Source organism: Leptidea sinapis, chromosome 5 (assembly GCF_905404315.1).
Source record: "Leptidea sinapis chromosome 5, ilLepSina1.1, whole genome shotgun sequence".
NCBI lineage: Eukaryota > Metazoa > Arthropoda > Insecta > Lepidoptera > Pieridae > Leptidea > Leptidea sinapis.
In genome coordinates this window covers 1,762,849-1,782,152 of record NC_066269.1, presented here as the reverse complement: position 1 = coordinate 1,782,152, position 19,304 = coordinate 1,762,849, and the positions used below count along the sequence as shown (strand labels likewise).

Here is a 19,304-nt window from a genome sequence, read left to right as displayed (position 1 = left end):
TATGATTTTCAACTTTTTACGAACAAATGGTAAATTCAGTAAGTTAAAAGAGATATTTGTAGTGACAATTCAAAAGCGTGACAGCCATGCGTGATAAATTTTGATTTGTTAACCAACTTCAAAAAAGGAGGAGGTTCTCAATACGTCGGTATGTTCTTGTTTTTTTTTACGTTTGTTACCTCAAAATTTTTGACTGGGTGAACTGATTTTGATAATTCTTTTTTTTATTTGAAAGCTGGTGCTTCCCGTGTGGTCCCATTGTAATTTGGTCCAGATCTGACAGTGGCGTCCATGAGAAAACCATAAAAGTCTTCAAATTGCTATACATACGTATAGCAAAGTGGACGATAAATTTACGAATAACTCAATATCGCGCCAACCGATTTCGATGATTCTTTTTCTATTGGAAAGGATATATTCCAAAAATAGTTTGGCGAGAGTTTGGTTAGGTTCTGATTGCGGAATCCATGACAAAGTAACGGAACTCTTCAATTCTTAGGAGGAAATTAACGATACTCGGCCGAATCTTTTTTATGCTATCTTTTTTTATATATCTATATATATATATTTAAGTCATCTACCATAACATAGTTATGGTCAAGTAATTGTCGTAGTCTAATATGATGATCAATGGTACTCCTTAACGACTTACAGTAAGGGTTTGTGATCTGTGGCAGAATTTCTAACTGTCTGTAATCAAATTGCAAAGCACTTACGTTCATTGCAGCATGTAAAAAATTTAGTATTAGTTTAAAATTTAGTTTTAGTCTGGTTCTACGCAGGCCAACTAAAATTGAATATAGAATAAATAGGCAAAGTTGTCTTAAGATTCCAAAGATGGGCCGGAAGTTTCTTATCAGTTCTTCTCTCCGTGTCAAAGCCCCAATATGTAGCTACATGACGTTTACCAAGTGTTGTTTGTTGTCTTTGTTGTAATATGTTATTTTATTGTCGCTCCCTATGGTAAATAAATATAAAACTTATTTCAATTACTATAATATATCTCTATAAAAAAACTTTTTTCTGCATTTCATGGTAGGCGTGACTTATAATCTGTCCAACGACAGCCGTCAAAATGTTTTGACCGCAAACATTCCGGATCGACGCCCAAATATTTCCGTGTTTAATATTATGAATTGAAATCTATTGGTGATAAAAACAAATAAACAATTATGGCTTTGGATCTCGTGAGCATTGCACAGCCACATTACATACCGGGGTGAGTCAATATTATGTTCTAATAGTGTGAAGACACCCAGAAAGTAGCTACGTTTTTTATGGAAAAGGGGACGTATCTGGTGTTAGGTGATCACCGCCTTCCACAATCTCCTGCAACACCAGAAGAATCACAGGAGAGTTACCGGCCTTAAACGAAGGTAAACGCGCCTTTTTTTAAGGTACCCATGTCGTATCGTCCCGGAAACACCGCACAAGGAAGTTCATTCCACAGTACAAGATTTATTTTTTAATTTCAAGCTTTTTACTTTAGATCATTTATACGTCTCGAAAGATTGTGATAGAAATCGTCGAAGCAAATTGATGTTGACTGCTAACCTCTATTTTGAGCAATTCACTCACACTAATAGAAAGTGACACACAAATCACGTGTGTAAGACGTAGCTTTTCACGCACACTAAAGTAATAAACATGGCCTGTTTTCATCGGTTGTCTAGCAGCAAAAGGCTCTATCTACTTAGACGTATAAATTATCTAAGATTTTTACCAAAACATGATGATCCCGGTTAAAGATTGCAAAGGAAAGTTGATAAAGTAGTCTTAATTAAATCTGAGAAATTTTTTCTAATCTCAAAATACTAAAGTTAAGATCTTTTATACCTACGTCTAGATAGGCTTTGACAGCTGTGAAAACGTCGAAAAAAAATGAGATTAACTGTTAACCTATATGATGATATATGAGCTCTGTAAAGCTGCAGAATTTTTTCTTCGTAGGTAAATTCTTGAAACAGGATTCGGTGATTACAATAACCTCTTAAAAATACAGACCAGCATATTGAAACGATTCATTGGTCGTGTTTTCAAGTACAATTGGATCACATTTTGCGGAGCTCTTCATAAAATAATTTACTTCATCTGGTAACAGAAAAATATGTATATCTACATTCGCACTAATGTTACTTGAAATAAATATGAAATTGGTCTAATATTTATAAAAAAAAACACGAAATTCCATTTCACCTTCGCACGACACGCCAAAAATTAGCATATCATCCCCACCATTTGGATGTGTGGCGGTCCTCCACAGTGCGGTTTTCAAGGATCCTTCTTCCACGTACTACAAAGCTGTGGAATGAGCTTCCTTGTGCGGTGTTTCCGGGATGATACGACATGGGACTTCAAAAAAAGCGCGTACACCTTCCTTATAGGCTGGCAACGCTCTTGTGATTCCTCTGGTGTTGCAAGAGAATGTGGGCGGCGGTGATCACTTAACACCAGGTGACCCGTGCGCTCGTTTGTCCTCCTATTCCATAAAAAAAAAGGGAATGGCGGGGTTCTTCTGTATCAAAATGTACTATGTGTGTAGTTTTGAACACACGCAAGAAGTTATACCTTACTACTTCTTTGGCGTAACAAAACAAAAATCCTTAAACAAATTTATTCCTCGTGTTAGTTTACGTTTGTAGAAACCTTAGATAGTTTATACGTCTAGTTAAACAGGCCAGGAATATTAGCCTGACAAGCTACGTCAGTTTACGTCACTTTACAGTTGCAATTTGAATGACACTTTGTGTTTGTGTTACTAACGGCCATTCCCAATATTCAGTCTATCTCTTACTTGAGATAAAAATTGTAACTATCGTTGACTTTTCTGTCCCAATAAACTTATCGACGGTAACTTACCTTATCCGTACACGCTGTCTGTCAATGGGACGACGTATAGCTTACCAGTGATAGAAATTTGTATGGAAATTGCAAATCACGTGTCCCAATGTAAGGCGAAAAGAATGACTTATCGGCTATATTGGAACAGCTTCAGATTATTGACAGCTAATTACTGACAGTAGAAGGTAGTAATTATCTCTATCTGTAGACAGTATATTGGGAACGGCCGTAACAGTTCTAAAGTCTATTTTTTTCGACGTTTTCACAGCTGTCATAGACGTATAAATGATCTAAGGTAGAAACAACAATATTGCTATTAAGAAGGCATTAAATATAATCAATGAAAATATTATTATACCGCATTATTTAATTAATTACGGTTATTTAAGTATCATAAAATTATTTTTTATAAAAATAGAATGCTCTTGGTCGCTCAGAGGGCATTGGAGAAGGCTATGCTCGAAGTTTCCTTGGAAGATCGATTCAGTAATGAGGAGATAGATGAGAGAATTCCACTTCGTAATGGCAGGGCACATAGTTCGACATATGGCCGTTGGGGCAGTAAAGTCCTCGAGTGACAACCACGTACCGGAAGACGCAGTGTTGGTAGGCCCCCCACAAGATGAACCGACGATCTGGTCAAGATCGCCGGAATACGTTGGATGAGGGCGGCGCGGGAACGATCGTTATGGAGATCTTTGGGGGACGCCTTTGTCCAGCAGTGGACGTCTTCCGGCTGATGATGATGATTATAATGTTTGTTTTGCACACCGTAACAAATATATAATAACTTACTTTTCTTCATTATTCTGTCGTAATTTAAGTAAGTACTTATATGGTTCTTGAATTGAATGTGTTCTCATAAATGTTTGAACCGGTTCAAATTACGATAATGCATTTAGTGGGTGTGATTAATTCGTGTTAACTCCAGCAGTATTGATCGTATGTTAATCTCGTTTCGCATTCTGCTAACGAGGTATTTAGATGCTTATTTCAGTCACGTTTGCGATATTTAAACAAACTAGAAGGAAAACTACGGGGGTATCGGGAATAATTAAACTGCTAAAAATTAACAAAAAACAACCAAATTCAAAAACAATATTCCAAAATAATACACTAAAAAGTATAAAAATAATTGTGTATTTTTATACAATCTAATTAATAAAATATCTAATTCTAGAAACGATTTTTTTTTGGAATCGGTGTCCTCCCGCCGCGGCCCCTTTCTCGCCTCTCGCCACCTCACGTCGCGCGTACGACTCAAGCATATCTCACCTTTAAAGAAAGAAGAAAGAAAGAAAAAGCATTTATTTTAACACACACACAAATCACAAAAAGAAGTAACTTAAAAGTATACAAATATAAAAACGTGTGGTGTTTAAAAAGGAGCCACTCAGCATCTGTTTCAACACAAGTGTGCTGCAACGCTGATCTTATAACTATGTATGTAGTTACAAACCTACCTTGGCTGACTCCACAAATAAATGACAATAATCGTTACTAGAATTATTATATCCTATATCCTATTCAATAAAAAATTTCATATTCAATAAGAATTATCTAATTCGGTTGGCGCGATATTGAGTTATTCCTAATTTTGTCGCGCACATACTTATACAATTGATTTGAGTTTTCTTTAGTGTTAATTCCGCCAATATTTGTTTTTACAACAATTCGACGTCTTTCGCCTATACACGAGGCATCCTCAGGACGTGTTGTCTCGCAAAAATCTGGCACGAGACTTTAAGTCTCGTTCAAATCATAAAATCATTTGTATAATTATGGATTTCCGCAAAGTAACGCCTAATTCAATAAATTTTCGCGCACATACTTATAGTAAATTTAAGACTTTTATAGTTTTCTCATGGTTGCTATTGTCATATCTGGACAAATTTGCAATGGGACAACACGGGAAGCACCAGCTTTCTTATAAAAAAGAATTAAGTACCAAAACCCAGTCAAGTTTAAAAAACATACCGACGAATTGAGAATCTCATCCTTTTTTGAAGTCGGTTTAAAACCAAACTTAAAACTAGAAAATAAATTTTCAATATTATTAAATTTGGAATAGTGTGATTAACAAGCAACATAATATTAAAAAAAATGACGCTTAATGTCAATCATTGCAATAAATACTTTATAGACAGATAAAGGTAAAAGTAGAGTCATTTTAAAAATATCTTTTGCATTTCAAGACGCAATAAAATGCTTTTGTTTGTAATCATACTATTCCGTATTTTAACTTATTGAGAATTTTTTGTCACATCCAGATGGTGGGTATGATGGGATTGCATTATATATCTATCATCATATATCCTAAACAATTTGTTATGTTTCAAAGTCGTCAAAGATAGCCCTCACACTTCTGGAATTAAATTAATTACACAAAAACAAAATTATTGAATTAGGCGTTAATTTACGGAAATCCATAATTATACAAATGATTTAAGTTTTCTTTAGTGTTAATTCCGCCAATATTTGTCTTTAAAACATTTCGACACGAGAAATCACATGTCTCGTGCCAGATTTTGGCGAGACAACACGTCCTGAGGATGCCTCGTGTAGAGGCGAAACACGTGTCGAATTGTCTTAAAGACAAATATTGGCGGAATTAGCACTAAAGAAAACTTAAATCATTTGTATAATTACACAAATAAAATTTGAAAAAATAATTTATGAACGATGTACGACTCGAATCCACGACCTCTCGCGTTCCGTGCGAGTTCTCTGCCAACTGAGCTTACCGTTCGAGTAGCGTATCGTTATAAAATCTTGTTTGCTTTGTTCAACTCTCAGGTTGTGGCTTCATCGACAGGATTTCCTTTACAGTTTATAACCTGCTCAACCCTAATATTTCCATTTAGAACTTAAATCGACGATACGTCACTCGAACGGCTGGCTCGCTATTGTTCTTAGGCAGTGCGGTATCTAGTTGGAGCGCAGCGGAGACCAAGCCTTAATCAATGTCTTTCAATCAGTGTCTAATAAAATGATAACAGTTACTCAGGAATTGTATGTTCAAGCGAATTTCGTCCTTCTTGTTTTTTATGACATTAAGGTAGGACAATTTATATAATAACGATTCAATTTTGTCGATACCACTACTAGGATAATACCAGCTCGAGGTTTGATACATCCATTAAAGGATAATCTATATTTATGAAATTTTTTCTTTATTACTTTGTGAAACTTTTTTTTACTTATTTGTGAATCATTTGATATTTAAAACGCTTTTAACATTTTTTTATGAAAATAAGGGACTAGACGAGCAGGACGTTCAGCTGATGATAATTGATACACCCTGCCCATTACAATGCAGTGCCGCTCAGGATTCTTGAAAAACCCAAAAATTCTGAGCGGCACTACAATTGCACTCGTCACCTTGCGCTTGAGACATAAGATGTTAAGTGTCATTTACCCAGTAATTTATTTTCATAAAAAAAAATGATACCTGTACAGGATGTCCCAAAGTTATGGAACATGAAGGGAAAGTACCTTAAATATCGTAGATAGGGTATTTTACTGAAAGAAGACTTTATGTTATTTTTAAAAGTTAGTTATTCTGCATTCACAGATTTTCTAAAAATTACTTGCCTCGTCTGTGACTCGAACCGACTTAAATGTAAAAAAAAACATCCCTGCTTTTATGATGCCAATCGAAAGAATGGCCAAAACCTAAAGTCCTAACATAAAGTCTTCTTTCAGTAAAATACCCTATCTACGATATTTAAGGTACTTTCCCTTCATGTCCCATAACTTTGGGACAATATTCGCAATACAAATAATTCATTCTTACATATGACAATTCATACAATGAGCGGGCGTGGGTATTTAACTTATACGGCAAAACAACGTTTGCCAGGCCAGCATTTGTAGGAAATAAATAAAAACACTGTGATGGCACGTGATTTATTACTAAAAGGAACATTTCTCAACTCAAAACTTAGCAAGTTACTTAAAAAATTGAGAGTAAATGTAAATATATAAGCCACAGTGCTTAAATTATGTTTTTTTTAGCAAAAACACGAATAATGTTGAACTGCGGTCATGTTAAGACCCATAGCGCGTGGGAGAAAATGTGGAAATAAAGAGAATTGCAACATTTCACGCACTTCAGCTCCTGACATCAAGATAAATGGCAACACTAACGCAAGATTACTTGCAACACCGTAAATAACAATGGCGTCTAGTGTGCTTTATCTGAATCATAATTGTCGTGTGTTTGATAATGTATCTGGTGTACATTACTGATAAATGAGGAAGAGGCTAATACTAGACATACGTCTCAATAGGGGGCATAAATTACAACACACGTTGGGTGGGAGGGGAGAGGGGGAGATGGGTTTGAAATTGTGAGACAAGGTACAGGGGGGTTAACCTTCCCAAATCGGCAGGATACTCCAAAACCGAAAGTGCCGTAAGGCACCCTACTCCCTCGCCGAGTTCTGCCCCCCTTATTTTGTTTATAAGACGCACATACGGGTATACTACATGAAAATCTGGCCAAAATTATTTTGTTATTAATTTAGAACAGTTAGATATCAAAATCACTTCTCAGCTTCCTAATAATTGCTTCTCACTACTTTTGACAACTTTTATACGATATTTATTGATAAAAAATATTTTATTAGGGATAAAAATGCCAATAAAATAAATGAAAAGCGTAAGTGTACCTTTAATTTATGATTTATTAAATTATCTTATGTGTATTTAAAGAATACAACAAGTAACTTACTATTATAATAAGTACCTATACTAATCATCAGTACTAATAATCATCTGCCTCATCACTTTCGTTATTTTCATTGCCTTTGTTACTTATATCCGTACTTGCGGAACACTCATACTCGTCCGCTTTTAATAATCCTAAAGCTTCTGATGAGAACGGTTTCTTAATTTTCTTTATCATTGCTCGGCTGCTGACGACGGTTTAATTTGCATGGTCTTATAGCTTGTTTCAATAGCTTTCAGATACATTCAATCAAGTCATCATAATTATAAGCAATCCATTTTATAAACGTACAATAATACGCATTGAAAGAACGTTGCGCGAGCGCCAAAAATCGCGAGTTTCTCAAAACGGAAAGGGTACAAGGCTTATGATCTGATATACTAAAACTCAAAAGTAATATTAAAACCAAAAACTAAGAATATTTTAAATAGTCTAGACGCATGTGTCTTATTTAGTTTGAGCCGCTTCTAGACACTTGACTATGTGAAACGAAACCCGCAACTTCACGTCAGTTTTCTGTGCGGGGTATTGATAAAGTCAAAATAAACATGCAAATATTGGGGTTGAGCAAGTTATCAACTGTAAAGTAGATGCTGTCGATGAAGCCATAAACTGAGAGTTGAACAACACATACCAAAATTTACGATCCATACCTAATTTAACTTGGTTCAGTTGGTAAGAGCGCTCGGACGGAACCCGAATAATATAAATATTATATAATGTTCATAAATATTAGTTAGAAATTTAATTTGTCTATTACACTTTTGCTTGCAGTACAGTTTTATCATTTATATAGAGCTTTGTTTAGTTTCGAATAATTGCATAAATTTACTTGAGATGTCGCTCTTTCCTCGAAGTGTCATAACTTTATTAGTTATTTATGCAACTGTTGTGTAATAAGGGGTATTAAAACACGAATGTGAGTGATAATAGTATCACATGAGTGTTTTAATACCTAATTATCAACAGTTGCATACAAGAATTTATCTACACCCAGAATATGAATCCTCTAAAAGATTCTGAAACAGTTAGCTTACTGCTAACCTTAAAACAGCCAGTCCTAGTAGTAACCTAATATCATCCATTACTGATTATATACAAATAAACTAAGTATTAATGAAACAATTATTTATTTTAGTACTTATTTACATTTTGTATAGTGCAATTATTAAAATTCACTTGAATATTATGTTCTTTTACAGCGTTTAAAATATCCGGCGGTGTGCTGTCAAAACTTGAATCGCTCAATTTTTCAAGAAAAATGTCGGGGTTTCGAATAACCCACTTTTTTTTACGGCGCGCGACGTTCTGGTAGTGTTTTTACGCGCGTAAACGAAAATTTTCTTTTTTTGAAATTCATACAGATACCACGCATCAAGCAATAAGAATGTGGCTGTTTGTTGAAACTCTTTGCGCATGAAGGGATCGAAAAAAAAACAATGAGTGTTGTTATGAAATTCAGTACAACATTACAACACTCGTTTGGATGATGTAATGGTTATTACGACATTGGGTGTTTTAATGTTGGTAATAAGCTAACTGTTTCAGAATCTTTAATAGAGGATTTAAAGTATGGGTGTAGATAAAATAACATATTGTAACAGACTAATATGTTATATATTAAATAGTGTCTCATATAGGCGTTGCATGCGTACGCAGAGGATGTGGCTTATCTTGAACTGATGTCAATTATGTTTAATTTCAGCTATACGGGTCACTGTCCCGAATACAAGTACCGTATCGGCGACACCTATGGCTCTACCACGCACAAGATACTGCTGGATCCCAGTGTCAACCATTCAGAGAGGCTCGTGCTCTCCGACCGGACTGCTGATGACTTCCAGGTTCCATTTCCTCTTTGCACTCTATGGGTCCTACACTTGAGTGGATACTATCATATTTTAGCAACAACGTTTTGTTATTGATATAAAAAAAACTACATTAAAAAGAACCGACCTCATAAACTGAAATGTATCAAATAACTAAAAATGCAAACTTATGCAAACCTTTAATATTAATAAAATACTATTATTTATATGTGCTATCTACTGATAGGTTTTAAGTCGGTGCTAAGCCTTTAACAAAATAAAAATCAATATTATAAACAAGCTGTTCACTTACTGTAATTATTATTTAGGTTATCTGGCCACGCGTGTCTGTCCGCTTGCGTTGTTTTGTTCTAGACGAAGCTATCTCGCTCAAAGTCACGCGTGTCAAGTGTAGGTACCTACTATTTGGCTTGGCGCCGACTTCAAAGCTATCAATATAGTAGCACATACAAATAATAGTATTTTATTAATATTAAAGGTAAAGGTTCGCATAAGAGGTGTATTAAATTAAATTTTTAGTTATTTGATAGTTTTCAGTTCTTGAAGTCGGTTTTTTTTTAACGTAGTTTTTTTAAACGTAGTTTTAATTTAGTTTTTTACTTTTTAGTGTCAGTATAATAACCCTGAATGAAAACTCCTAAAAAGCCGTACACAAAAAGCAATTATATCGCGCCGATACAAAAAATGTGATTTTTATAGATGATATTTTTATAAATACCTAATGGGGTTACCAGTGGGAGGCTCCTTTGCACAGGATGCCAAGTACAAATGTTTCGGTCTGAAGGGCGCCGTAACTAGTGAAATTACAGGGCAAATGAGACTTAACATCTTACGTCACAAGGAGACGAGCGCAATTATTGTGCCGATCAGAATTTTTGGGATTATTTAGAATCCTGATCGGTACTACATTGTAATGGGTAGGGCGTATCAATTACGATCAGACGAAGGTCTCTCATCTCGTCCCTTATTGTCATAAAAAAAATGGTACGGAACCATTCGTGAGCGAATCTGACTTGCACCTGGCCGGTTTTATTAATATAAACTTGGGGCATTGAGGAGTTCCTGGTTAAGCTTTTTATATAATCACGATATGTTTTACACTTCAGATATTTCGTCCGCCTCAAACGGACATCGATATAGTGAACGCCAGGTTCCGAAACGGTGACCCAGTCTACAAACATCCGATGATCCCGGGCTATGAAGGTAAAGCACCAGGAATGCCTGGTTTTATGTAATCTAGGTTTTTTTTTATAGAAAAGGAGGAGAACGAGACACTTGGTGTTAAGTGATCACCGCCGCCCACATTCTTTTGCAACACAAAAGTAATCACAGGAGCGCTGCCGGCCTTTACGGTCGCACTCCTTACGCGCATTTTTGAAGGCACCAATGTCGTTTCGTCCTGAAAATACCGCACAAGGAAGCTCATTCCACAGCTTGGTCGTACGTGGAAGAAAGTTCCTGGAAAATTGCAAATCGCACAGAATGCCGGCTAGATTATAGGAACCACAGCGGCGTCTATTTCTGCCGTGAAGCAAAAATGTGTAAGCATTATTGTGTTTCGGTCTCAAGGGCGCCGTAGCTAGTGAAATTACTGGGCAAATGAGACTTAACATATTATATCTCAAGGTGACGACCGCAATTGTGTTGCCGCTCAGAATTTTTGAGTTTTTCTACTGATTACGATTAGTACTTGATTATAATGGGCAGGGCGTATCAATTACCACCAGCTTTACGTCCTGCTTGTCTCGTCCGTAATAAAAAAAGTGGAATTCGGCGATAGGAACGTTCAGCCGTTCACAGAGCACATTGATACGCCCTGACCATTACATTGCAACCTAACAAAATTTTATAAACGATTTGGCTCAATTGGTAAGAGAGCTCTCACAGAACGCGAGAGGTCACGGGTTCGAGTCCCGCATCGTTCATAAAATTTTGTTTTAAATTTTATTTGTGTAATTAAACCCAAAGGTTAGGGTTTCACTTTAAAACATAACAAATTGTTTATGGTCAAAATAAATTTAACAGGTAACTAGAAACCAACCTTTTCAACCTTGCTGTATTTCAGTTATTGATGTTCTTCTCGCTCGAGCCCTTTGTCTATTCTCTAGTATGTTGTACGGCGATGATACTCATTATATTCTTCTAAAGCGTCATTGTATATATATATGGGTTTATTTATGAAAATAAGGGACGAGAAGAGCAGGACGTTCAGCTGATGGTAATTGATACGCCCTACCCATTACATTACAGTGCCACTCAGGATTCTTGAAAACCCAAAAAGTCTGAGCGGCACTACAATTGCGCTCGTCACCTTGAGACATAAGATGTTAAGTCTCATTTGCCCAGTAACCTAATCACAAGCTACAGCGCCCTTCAGACCGAAACAGTAATGTTTACACCATAGAGATCTTTTAGAGTTCGAGTTTTGATTATCTGTGGTTTACACATTACTGCTTACGGTAGAAATAGGCGCCGTTGTGGTACCCATAATCTAGCCGGCTTTCTGTGCAAAGGAGCCTCCCACTGGGATTTTAATGTGTGTAATTGCTATTGGAAATCCAAATTGCTAATAGGTTTATTAATTTTCCAAGCCAGTTAGTCTCGTTTTCAAATCTATCATATATCTTGGTGAAATACAAAATGACTCAGTATTAATTATAACTGTAATGTTAATGACTCACTGGGGACACTTGGTTATTAAATGTTTAGACAGAGCTTGCTTTTGTAGATAACCTGGATTTGTTCTAATCTAAGCGCAAGTGATATTTATATGTTTATTTATATGTTTATTATGTTTTTTTGCCCTGTGCTTCCCCGGGGCATAAAATTAATAGGAGAGTCCCAGGCGCCACGCATTCCCACCATCTGAATGTGTGGCGTTCCTCCACAGTGCGGGTTTCTAGGAGCTTTCTTCCACGTACTACAAAGCTGTGGAATGAGCTTCCTTGTGCGGTGATTCCGGGACGATACGACATGGGTACCTTAAAAAAAAGTGCGCTTCAAAAAAAACACCTTCCTTAAAGGCCGGCAACGCTCTTGTGATTCCTCTGGTGTTGCAAGATAATTTGGGCGGCGATGATCACTTAATACCAGGTTACCCGTACGCTTGTTTGTCCTCCTTATCGATAAAAAGTAAGTAGTAAGGCAATATGTGCATCTTTACACTCCACTTAAAGTTCCCTATGTCATATCGGTTAATCCACAAAGTGGCTGTGCGACGCAATAAGTTACTCGTAAAATGCCCGTTTCCACACATTCACACATTAAATTTTGAATAAACTTGATATCCAGTGGTTAAAATCGGCTGCTGAGATTAGCCTGAGCAATTCCTCTACACACTCAGTGGGAGGCTCCTATGCACAGGATGCCCGCTACATTATGGGTACCACAACGGCGCCTTATTCTGCCGTGAAGCAGTAATGTATAAGCATTACTGTGTTTAGACTGAAGGCGGCCGTAGCTAATGAAATTACTGGGCAAATGAGACTTAACATCTTATGTCTCTAAGGTGATGAGCGCAGTTGTAGTGCCGCGTTTTTAGAGTTTTTGTGGTTTTCAAGGATCCTGAGCGGCACCGCGTTTTAATGGGCAAGGCGTATCAAACACCATCTGCTGAACGTCCTGCTCGTCTCGTCCCTTATTGTCATAAAAAAAACACTCTCGTGATATATGCGATAGAAATTGCAGTGAGATATGAAGTTACAGTAAATCTTTTTGTTCAGGGCTATATTTCACCGGGTAAGCAGTAAGCTACCAAATTAGATACCATACAGAGTCACGATGCGTCCGAACGGTAGCGCCACCAGATTGGTTGCGCAACCAAAACGGACTCCCTATAGAGCTATATTTCGGTAATGGCGACTGGTTGCGCCAACGTGATGTCCTGTTGAAATATAGCCTTTAGCTTTCCGGTTCCATTTCTGTAACAAAATAGAATTTACATTTTTTTTTCTATTTCTTTATTATAAGTACTTTAACCTTTTAACTTCTTAATATACGCGAAGTGTGGTACAGACTTGTGAAAGATGAAGATGGACGGCTCTATCTATATAGTTTTCACTCTCTGATAACGCAGACTTGATTGCTAGCACGTCGTCGTTTCCCGGCAAATGGAGCGCGCACACACTAACAAGAGAGGGGTCAAAGTTAACAAATGAAACTAATAAACTAAACTGATATTAATGATGTCGTTAGTAGAACTTATTTGGCTATAAATGTTGTGAAATATCAACAAATCAATCTTCAATCTATATATATATATATATATAAGAGATTTCCACGTATATAGTCACTCATCACGATATCTCTGGAACCATAAGGCGTAGAGACTTGAAATTTGGTAGAAATATTCATTTCGCCGAGTAGAGATCAGCTAAGAATGAACGGATTTAAAGAAATTCCATCCGCAAGAGTTTTTTTTTTATAACAGAACAACGTCTGTCGGGTCCGCTAGTTAGGTATAAGTCTTTTATATAAAATTCTCGTGTCACAATGTTAGTTACCTTACTCCTCCGAAAGGGCTTTATTGATTTTTAGTAAATTTTATATGCATATTCAGTAGGTCTGAGAATCGGCTACAATCTATTTTTCATCCACCTAAATGTTAAGGGTGGTATTACCCCTTAATTATTTTTTTGGACGTAATTTTCTGTTTTTATTTTTTTTTATTATTCAGCATTAAAACTACATACAAATTTAAATTTTCGCAATTCTACGATCTACAACTATTTTTGTATCACGATTTTAATATGATTCTGTTCCATCCACCAAACCGATATAGGGTTGGAAGATGGCAATCGAATACAATAATTGTATTACGATATATTTGGTAGGTCTGAGAATCGGTTACATAAAAATTTTAATAATTGATTTTTTTAAATATGTTAAATGGCAATACGACTTTTGCTGGGTGTGCTAGTATTATATATAGGGCCTGATATAAAAATTGTACTTTTGACTAAGTAACCTATTTATTTACGATGAGATTAAATTATCCAGTAATATGATTATTATATTTCTTATGAGACTTTTCCAAAGAAACCTCAGTTTTTATCTAACTGGGGGTTCTTAAAAACCCATAGACCTGAGATAAATGTCTCACTGCTTGAAGTAACTATTATAAATAGAAACTAGAAGAATTAACAGCATAAAATCTCTTCGAGTATCATAACCGATCACACTGTAGTATAATATTTTGTACTTGTATTCTTGACAAACCCAAATATTCTGAGTGGCAATACAATTGCGCTCGTCACCTTGAGACATAAGATGTCTCATTTGCCCAGTAATTTCACTAGCTACGGCGCCCTTCAGACGGAAACACAGTAATGTTTACACATTACTGCTTCACGGCAGAAAAAAGCGCCGTTAAGCACCCATAATCTTGCCGGTTTTCTTTACAAAGGAGCTTCCCACTGGTTTACTACCTATAGGATTCTTCGTAAACTATAAGTAGAAGTAGTTGGTAGCAATGCAGCTTTGATGGCATACACAATACAAGTTATAGTACAGGCGTAACTCAGTGATCTCCTTGAAATTTATACCTACGTCTGGGCGGAGATTTATATCGAAGACGTAGACGGCGCGGTGCAGCTAATTTAACTCTGACAGCGACCAGTCTCGGCGGCGCGGCGTACGGCGTGGCCAGGGGTGGGACAGACGCCTTAAAGTGACGTTTTTAGAAGACTGTAGTGCCGTCTGTTAGTTGGCCCGAAAATGAAAGCTTTGTCAGCTGTCACTCGCTTTGAAACCTTTCAACTTTTCTTTATATGTGTCACTGCCCACTGGTCATAAAATGGCGGCTACTTCTAGCGTTTGCGCATGTATGTAGCTCTCGTGTTCCATTTTGCATATTTACACTACTAACTCTATCCTTTATGTTCTATGTTGTGACAAAATTAAATAACTAACTCTACGCGCAATTTCAACATGGTGAAAAATTGCAATACCTACATTAAAAAGTAGAGTTAGTTATTTAATTGCGTCACAACAAAATTAATTTTATAATTTCGAGCTTATATATAGTTATTTTCGGGGCCAATCTCCAGATGGCGCTAGTTTTCAAATAGACAGCTCATAATGCGTAGAGAGGGCTCTCTTTTCCCTATATGTTATTGCACTCTTTGGGCATGGCACTCAATAGTTTTGTCTCCCTAAGATTGCTTAGTGGCCGTGTAAATCGTGTGTATGTGTGCGTGTGTTGATTCAGGCGCTCTAGTATGAAGTTATAGTACTGTTCTATTACTGTAGTGTGACGATGGCAATTCAAATTCAAATATTTTTATTCAAAATAGGATTTAACTACCACCCATTCAAAGTAGACTACCTTAGACCTGAGAGGAACGGCGCAAGAAACTCAACGGGCTTTATTCTTTATAAAAATATGGAATACAATGTTATATCGTACAATAAAACAATTAAATAGCCTGAGGGCATTCGCTCCATTCCCAGTCTGTGGCATCATTAAGAAAATCGTTTATGCTATAGTAACCTTTCCCACACAAACGTTTTTCAACAATTCGTTTACATTTCGTAACACATTTGTTTTGTACATTTTCTGGGATCATATATATAGAAGCATATACATCGCCGAATAAAAGACAATTAACTCGACTTAACCGAGTAGTAGGCATAACAAGATTAGTTCTCCTTCTCTCCTAGTTGCTATTGGTGATTCCATATTTGGTTAAGCTGCATCAATTCTAAATTTGTTGGATCGCAGATGTATACAGGAGCAATGAAATCCTCTTCTTTAATATCTACTGCGTAGAATGCTGTAAAGCCATTTAGCTATATGGTTAATACATACGTTATGCTTTTCCAAGTAGCTCTGTTCCTTTAGGTTGCTTTATAAGAATATGAGATTTGAGCATAGCCAAGGAAATGCGGTTACATCTTCGGGATAACTTGAGAATTTTCGTTACGCATATACCATCACAGTAAAAGCAAAATTTGTTACCGAACTAATGTTTGCAAATGCCGAAACAATTGCAAACATTTTATGAAAACAGTATCATTTAACTCTTCTATAGCTTACAAAACCTGTGTACAATTTAATAAACAAGGTGATACAGTGAAAGTAGTCGAACATTTTGACATCATTAAAAAATACTCGAAAGAGATGTGACTACACTAGGGGCATGAACATGCGAGTATTGATATCTGAGTACGGATCAATATTTAAATACTGCTTTTGATATTTAAAACATAGGGTTTCTACCACGTTTGAACGCACACTTCGGTCAGCGGTATACAGTATCTGCAACTGAAGCCCTATCGGAGTTCCAGACAGCTCAACTGAACCAGCGAGCAGCCAGACACCAGTTAGAACGCGTCGTTGATCTGCAAGCTGGCAAGGGACAACCTTGGGACCTAGTAGACAGATTCGTGAGTTAACAGATGTTAAAGCGATGGAAGAAAGGAGGATGGAAGGCGGAGAATGGAAGAGTGAGGAATGGATAGAACTTGTGTAAATTAAGTTAATGCAGAGAGAAAATGGAAGAAATCAAGTATGTTGTATGTAGAAATATAATTTTAAAGGGAAAGCTATTTTTTGAAGAGCATATCGTTTTGAAAAAAGACTGTTCAAATAGAAAGAGAACTGTGTCCAGATTCAGATAATTTAGAAATGTACCTGAAATAACAATTATAGAAGGTTTTAATACTCTTTTAGTCTGCAACAGCTGAGTTCAAGCTGCCGTTGGTCGTGGTAAGACCAGAATGTGCCGGTATCCTGAGAGACCTTCCGATGGATGAGGCGAAATTGCCACCTGCCTCGCACTCTATCAGCCCCTATTTTATGGAAAACTCTGACCCTGAAAAGTATATAAAGAAAGGTGAGACACGAAGCTGATTCGAAACTCTTTTGAGGGAACCTCCTCGTGATTGAAGTTTGTCACTTTTATATTTTGACATTTGACAACGACAAGACACGATTGCTGTAAATTGGAAATAGTTGTTTATATTTGTTTCGGTACCGCAAAGCTTAATATTTTATTAATGTCTTACGCAAAAATTCATCAGTCTTTTGTGGGTAATCAAATTTGGGGCTTCAATCAAGCTGAATCTACACGTGAGTGGTTCGCGTAAAATTTTTGATACACTGTTACATAATATTTACTGATTTGTGTACAATAGTTGATAACCAACTTCTACACTGCTATAAAGGTTTATAGACTCTGTTTATAATTTTACACAGTATGTGATAAACTTGTATAGTTACATTTAACTGAGACATTTCTACTATTTTGAAGTTATTTGTCTGGCTGTATGTGCTGTGTTATACTTAGAAAATTTATACGTCTCGATAGACTGTGACAGTTGTCAAGACGCAAAAAAAGTGGTGAACTGTTAGCCTGTATTTTTGGCTGTTTTTTTCTATTTGAAAGGTAGTGGGAATTTACTTCAAAATTTTATTCTACGTAGGTACAAACAAACTGTACAAGAACTTTCTTGGGCAGTCTTCTAGGTCGACCTTAAATACTATTTGAACGGCAAAGCTCGTGTGATGCTAAAGTGTTTTGCGGTCTGTGGTTGCGGTGATAATATTGTATAATGAGGTCATTGCTCGTAATTGCTTTAAAAAAATCAATAAATCGTAGTAGTGATTATACCTTCACTTTTACAATTTCTGAATTTTGCATAATATAATAGCTTAGCCACGTTAAGGGGAAACAGAAGAGTGCTACCGGCCTTATAATTTTCGAATAACGTTCATTTGAATTTAAAAACGTATTGCCATTGGTATGGCAACGGTCAAATTGATTTTGAATTTGTAAGTAAGTAAGTAAGTATATCTTTATTTGGAACAAACACTACAAATACACGTGAACATTTACAAAATATAATAACAAATAATATGAAAAAACTTATCTAAAAATTACTATAATATTATAATTTGAACAACCTTCGGTACAGTTATGCCTTTTATGTTAATAAAAGAAGTACCAAGCATTGAGGTTATGATAATACTAAAGAAGCCATTCCCAACAAATTATAAGGAACAATTTCATCACAGCGGACCAAGCAGTTTGACATTCACATTCATTTACATAAGTACAACTAAATTTACTCTGTGCCTGTGTCTGTGGTTTGCATTAAAATTGCCAGTTGTCCACGACTCACACACCATCGAGATGATATGTCGTTAAATCAACTAAATATTATTTGATTAAGCGTGTTTTGTTTTTAGGTTACTCCTTGACTTTGTGTTTTCGGAGTAATAATTATGAGTACTATAAACCGTTAGCTAGATAGATTTCCTTTATACAAAATATGTACCCTGCGAGTTAACTACACTACAGATGCGTTCAACTCGGGTACTAAACAATAAAGTTGGGGCATTAATCGTTTTGTGTACTAATGTTACATTAATGTGCTATGTACACTTCTGTGAATTATTAATGGTGTCTGGCTGGTGATAGTCTCGTGCCAGATTTTGGCAAGACAATACGTCCTGAGGATGCCTCGTGTAGAGGCGAAACACGTGTCGAATTGTTTTAAAAACAAATATTGGCGGAATTAACACTAAAGAAAACTTAAATCATTTGTATATAGTAATTTATTAATCTCAACAAATATATTTTTAAGCTATTGCATAGCTTCTATCGCGGGCCTTGAGCGTGGAGACCGAATCCAGAAATTCCGTAACGAAAATAATCCCCACATCACAGCACTTGCTAATAGAGTCAGGAGGCTAATCCCCGTATTTAGAAACCTCCGTGACATTGCTGACACCAAATTGATAATACAGGTTTATAAAGCACTATGTCAATCCCTACTGATCTATTGCATATCTGCATGGGGTGGAGCAGCCTCCTCACACCTTATTGAGGTAGAAAGAGCGCAAAGAGCTATCATAAAGGTGATGCTCGGTAAACCTCGTAGATTCTCTACTGAGGAAC

At 36.3% G+C, this 19,304-nt stretch overlaps 1 protein-coding gene across 2 annotated transcripts in view; it reads left to right on the top strand.

The window, feature by feature from the left end:
- The first annotated feature begins 1,071 nt into the window (after nucleotides 1–1,071).
- Nucleotides 1,072–19,304, top strand: part of LOC126964676 (UPF0605 protein CG18335-like) — a 34,349-nt gene continuing 16,116 nt past the window's right edge. The window contains exons 1-5 of one of the 2 annotated variants that reach the window (XM_050807937.1): nucleotides 1,072–1,219; nucleotides 9,279–9,417; nucleotides 10,509–10,605; nucleotides 16,613–16,788; nucleotides 17,075–17,237. In XM_050807937.1, coding sequence (XP_050663894.1) covers nucleotides 1,173–1,219; nucleotides 9,279–9,417; nucleotides 10,509–10,605; nucleotides 16,613–16,788; nucleotides 17,075–17,237 — 622 coding nt within the window. In that variant the 5' untranslated portion in view covers nucleotides 1,072–1,172. The remainder of the gene's footprint in view (nucleotides 1,220–9,278; nucleotides 9,418–10,508; nucleotides 10,606–16,612; nucleotides 16,789–17,074; nucleotides 17,238–19,304) is intronic. The other variant, XM_050807938.1, reaches the window with a different exon arrangement.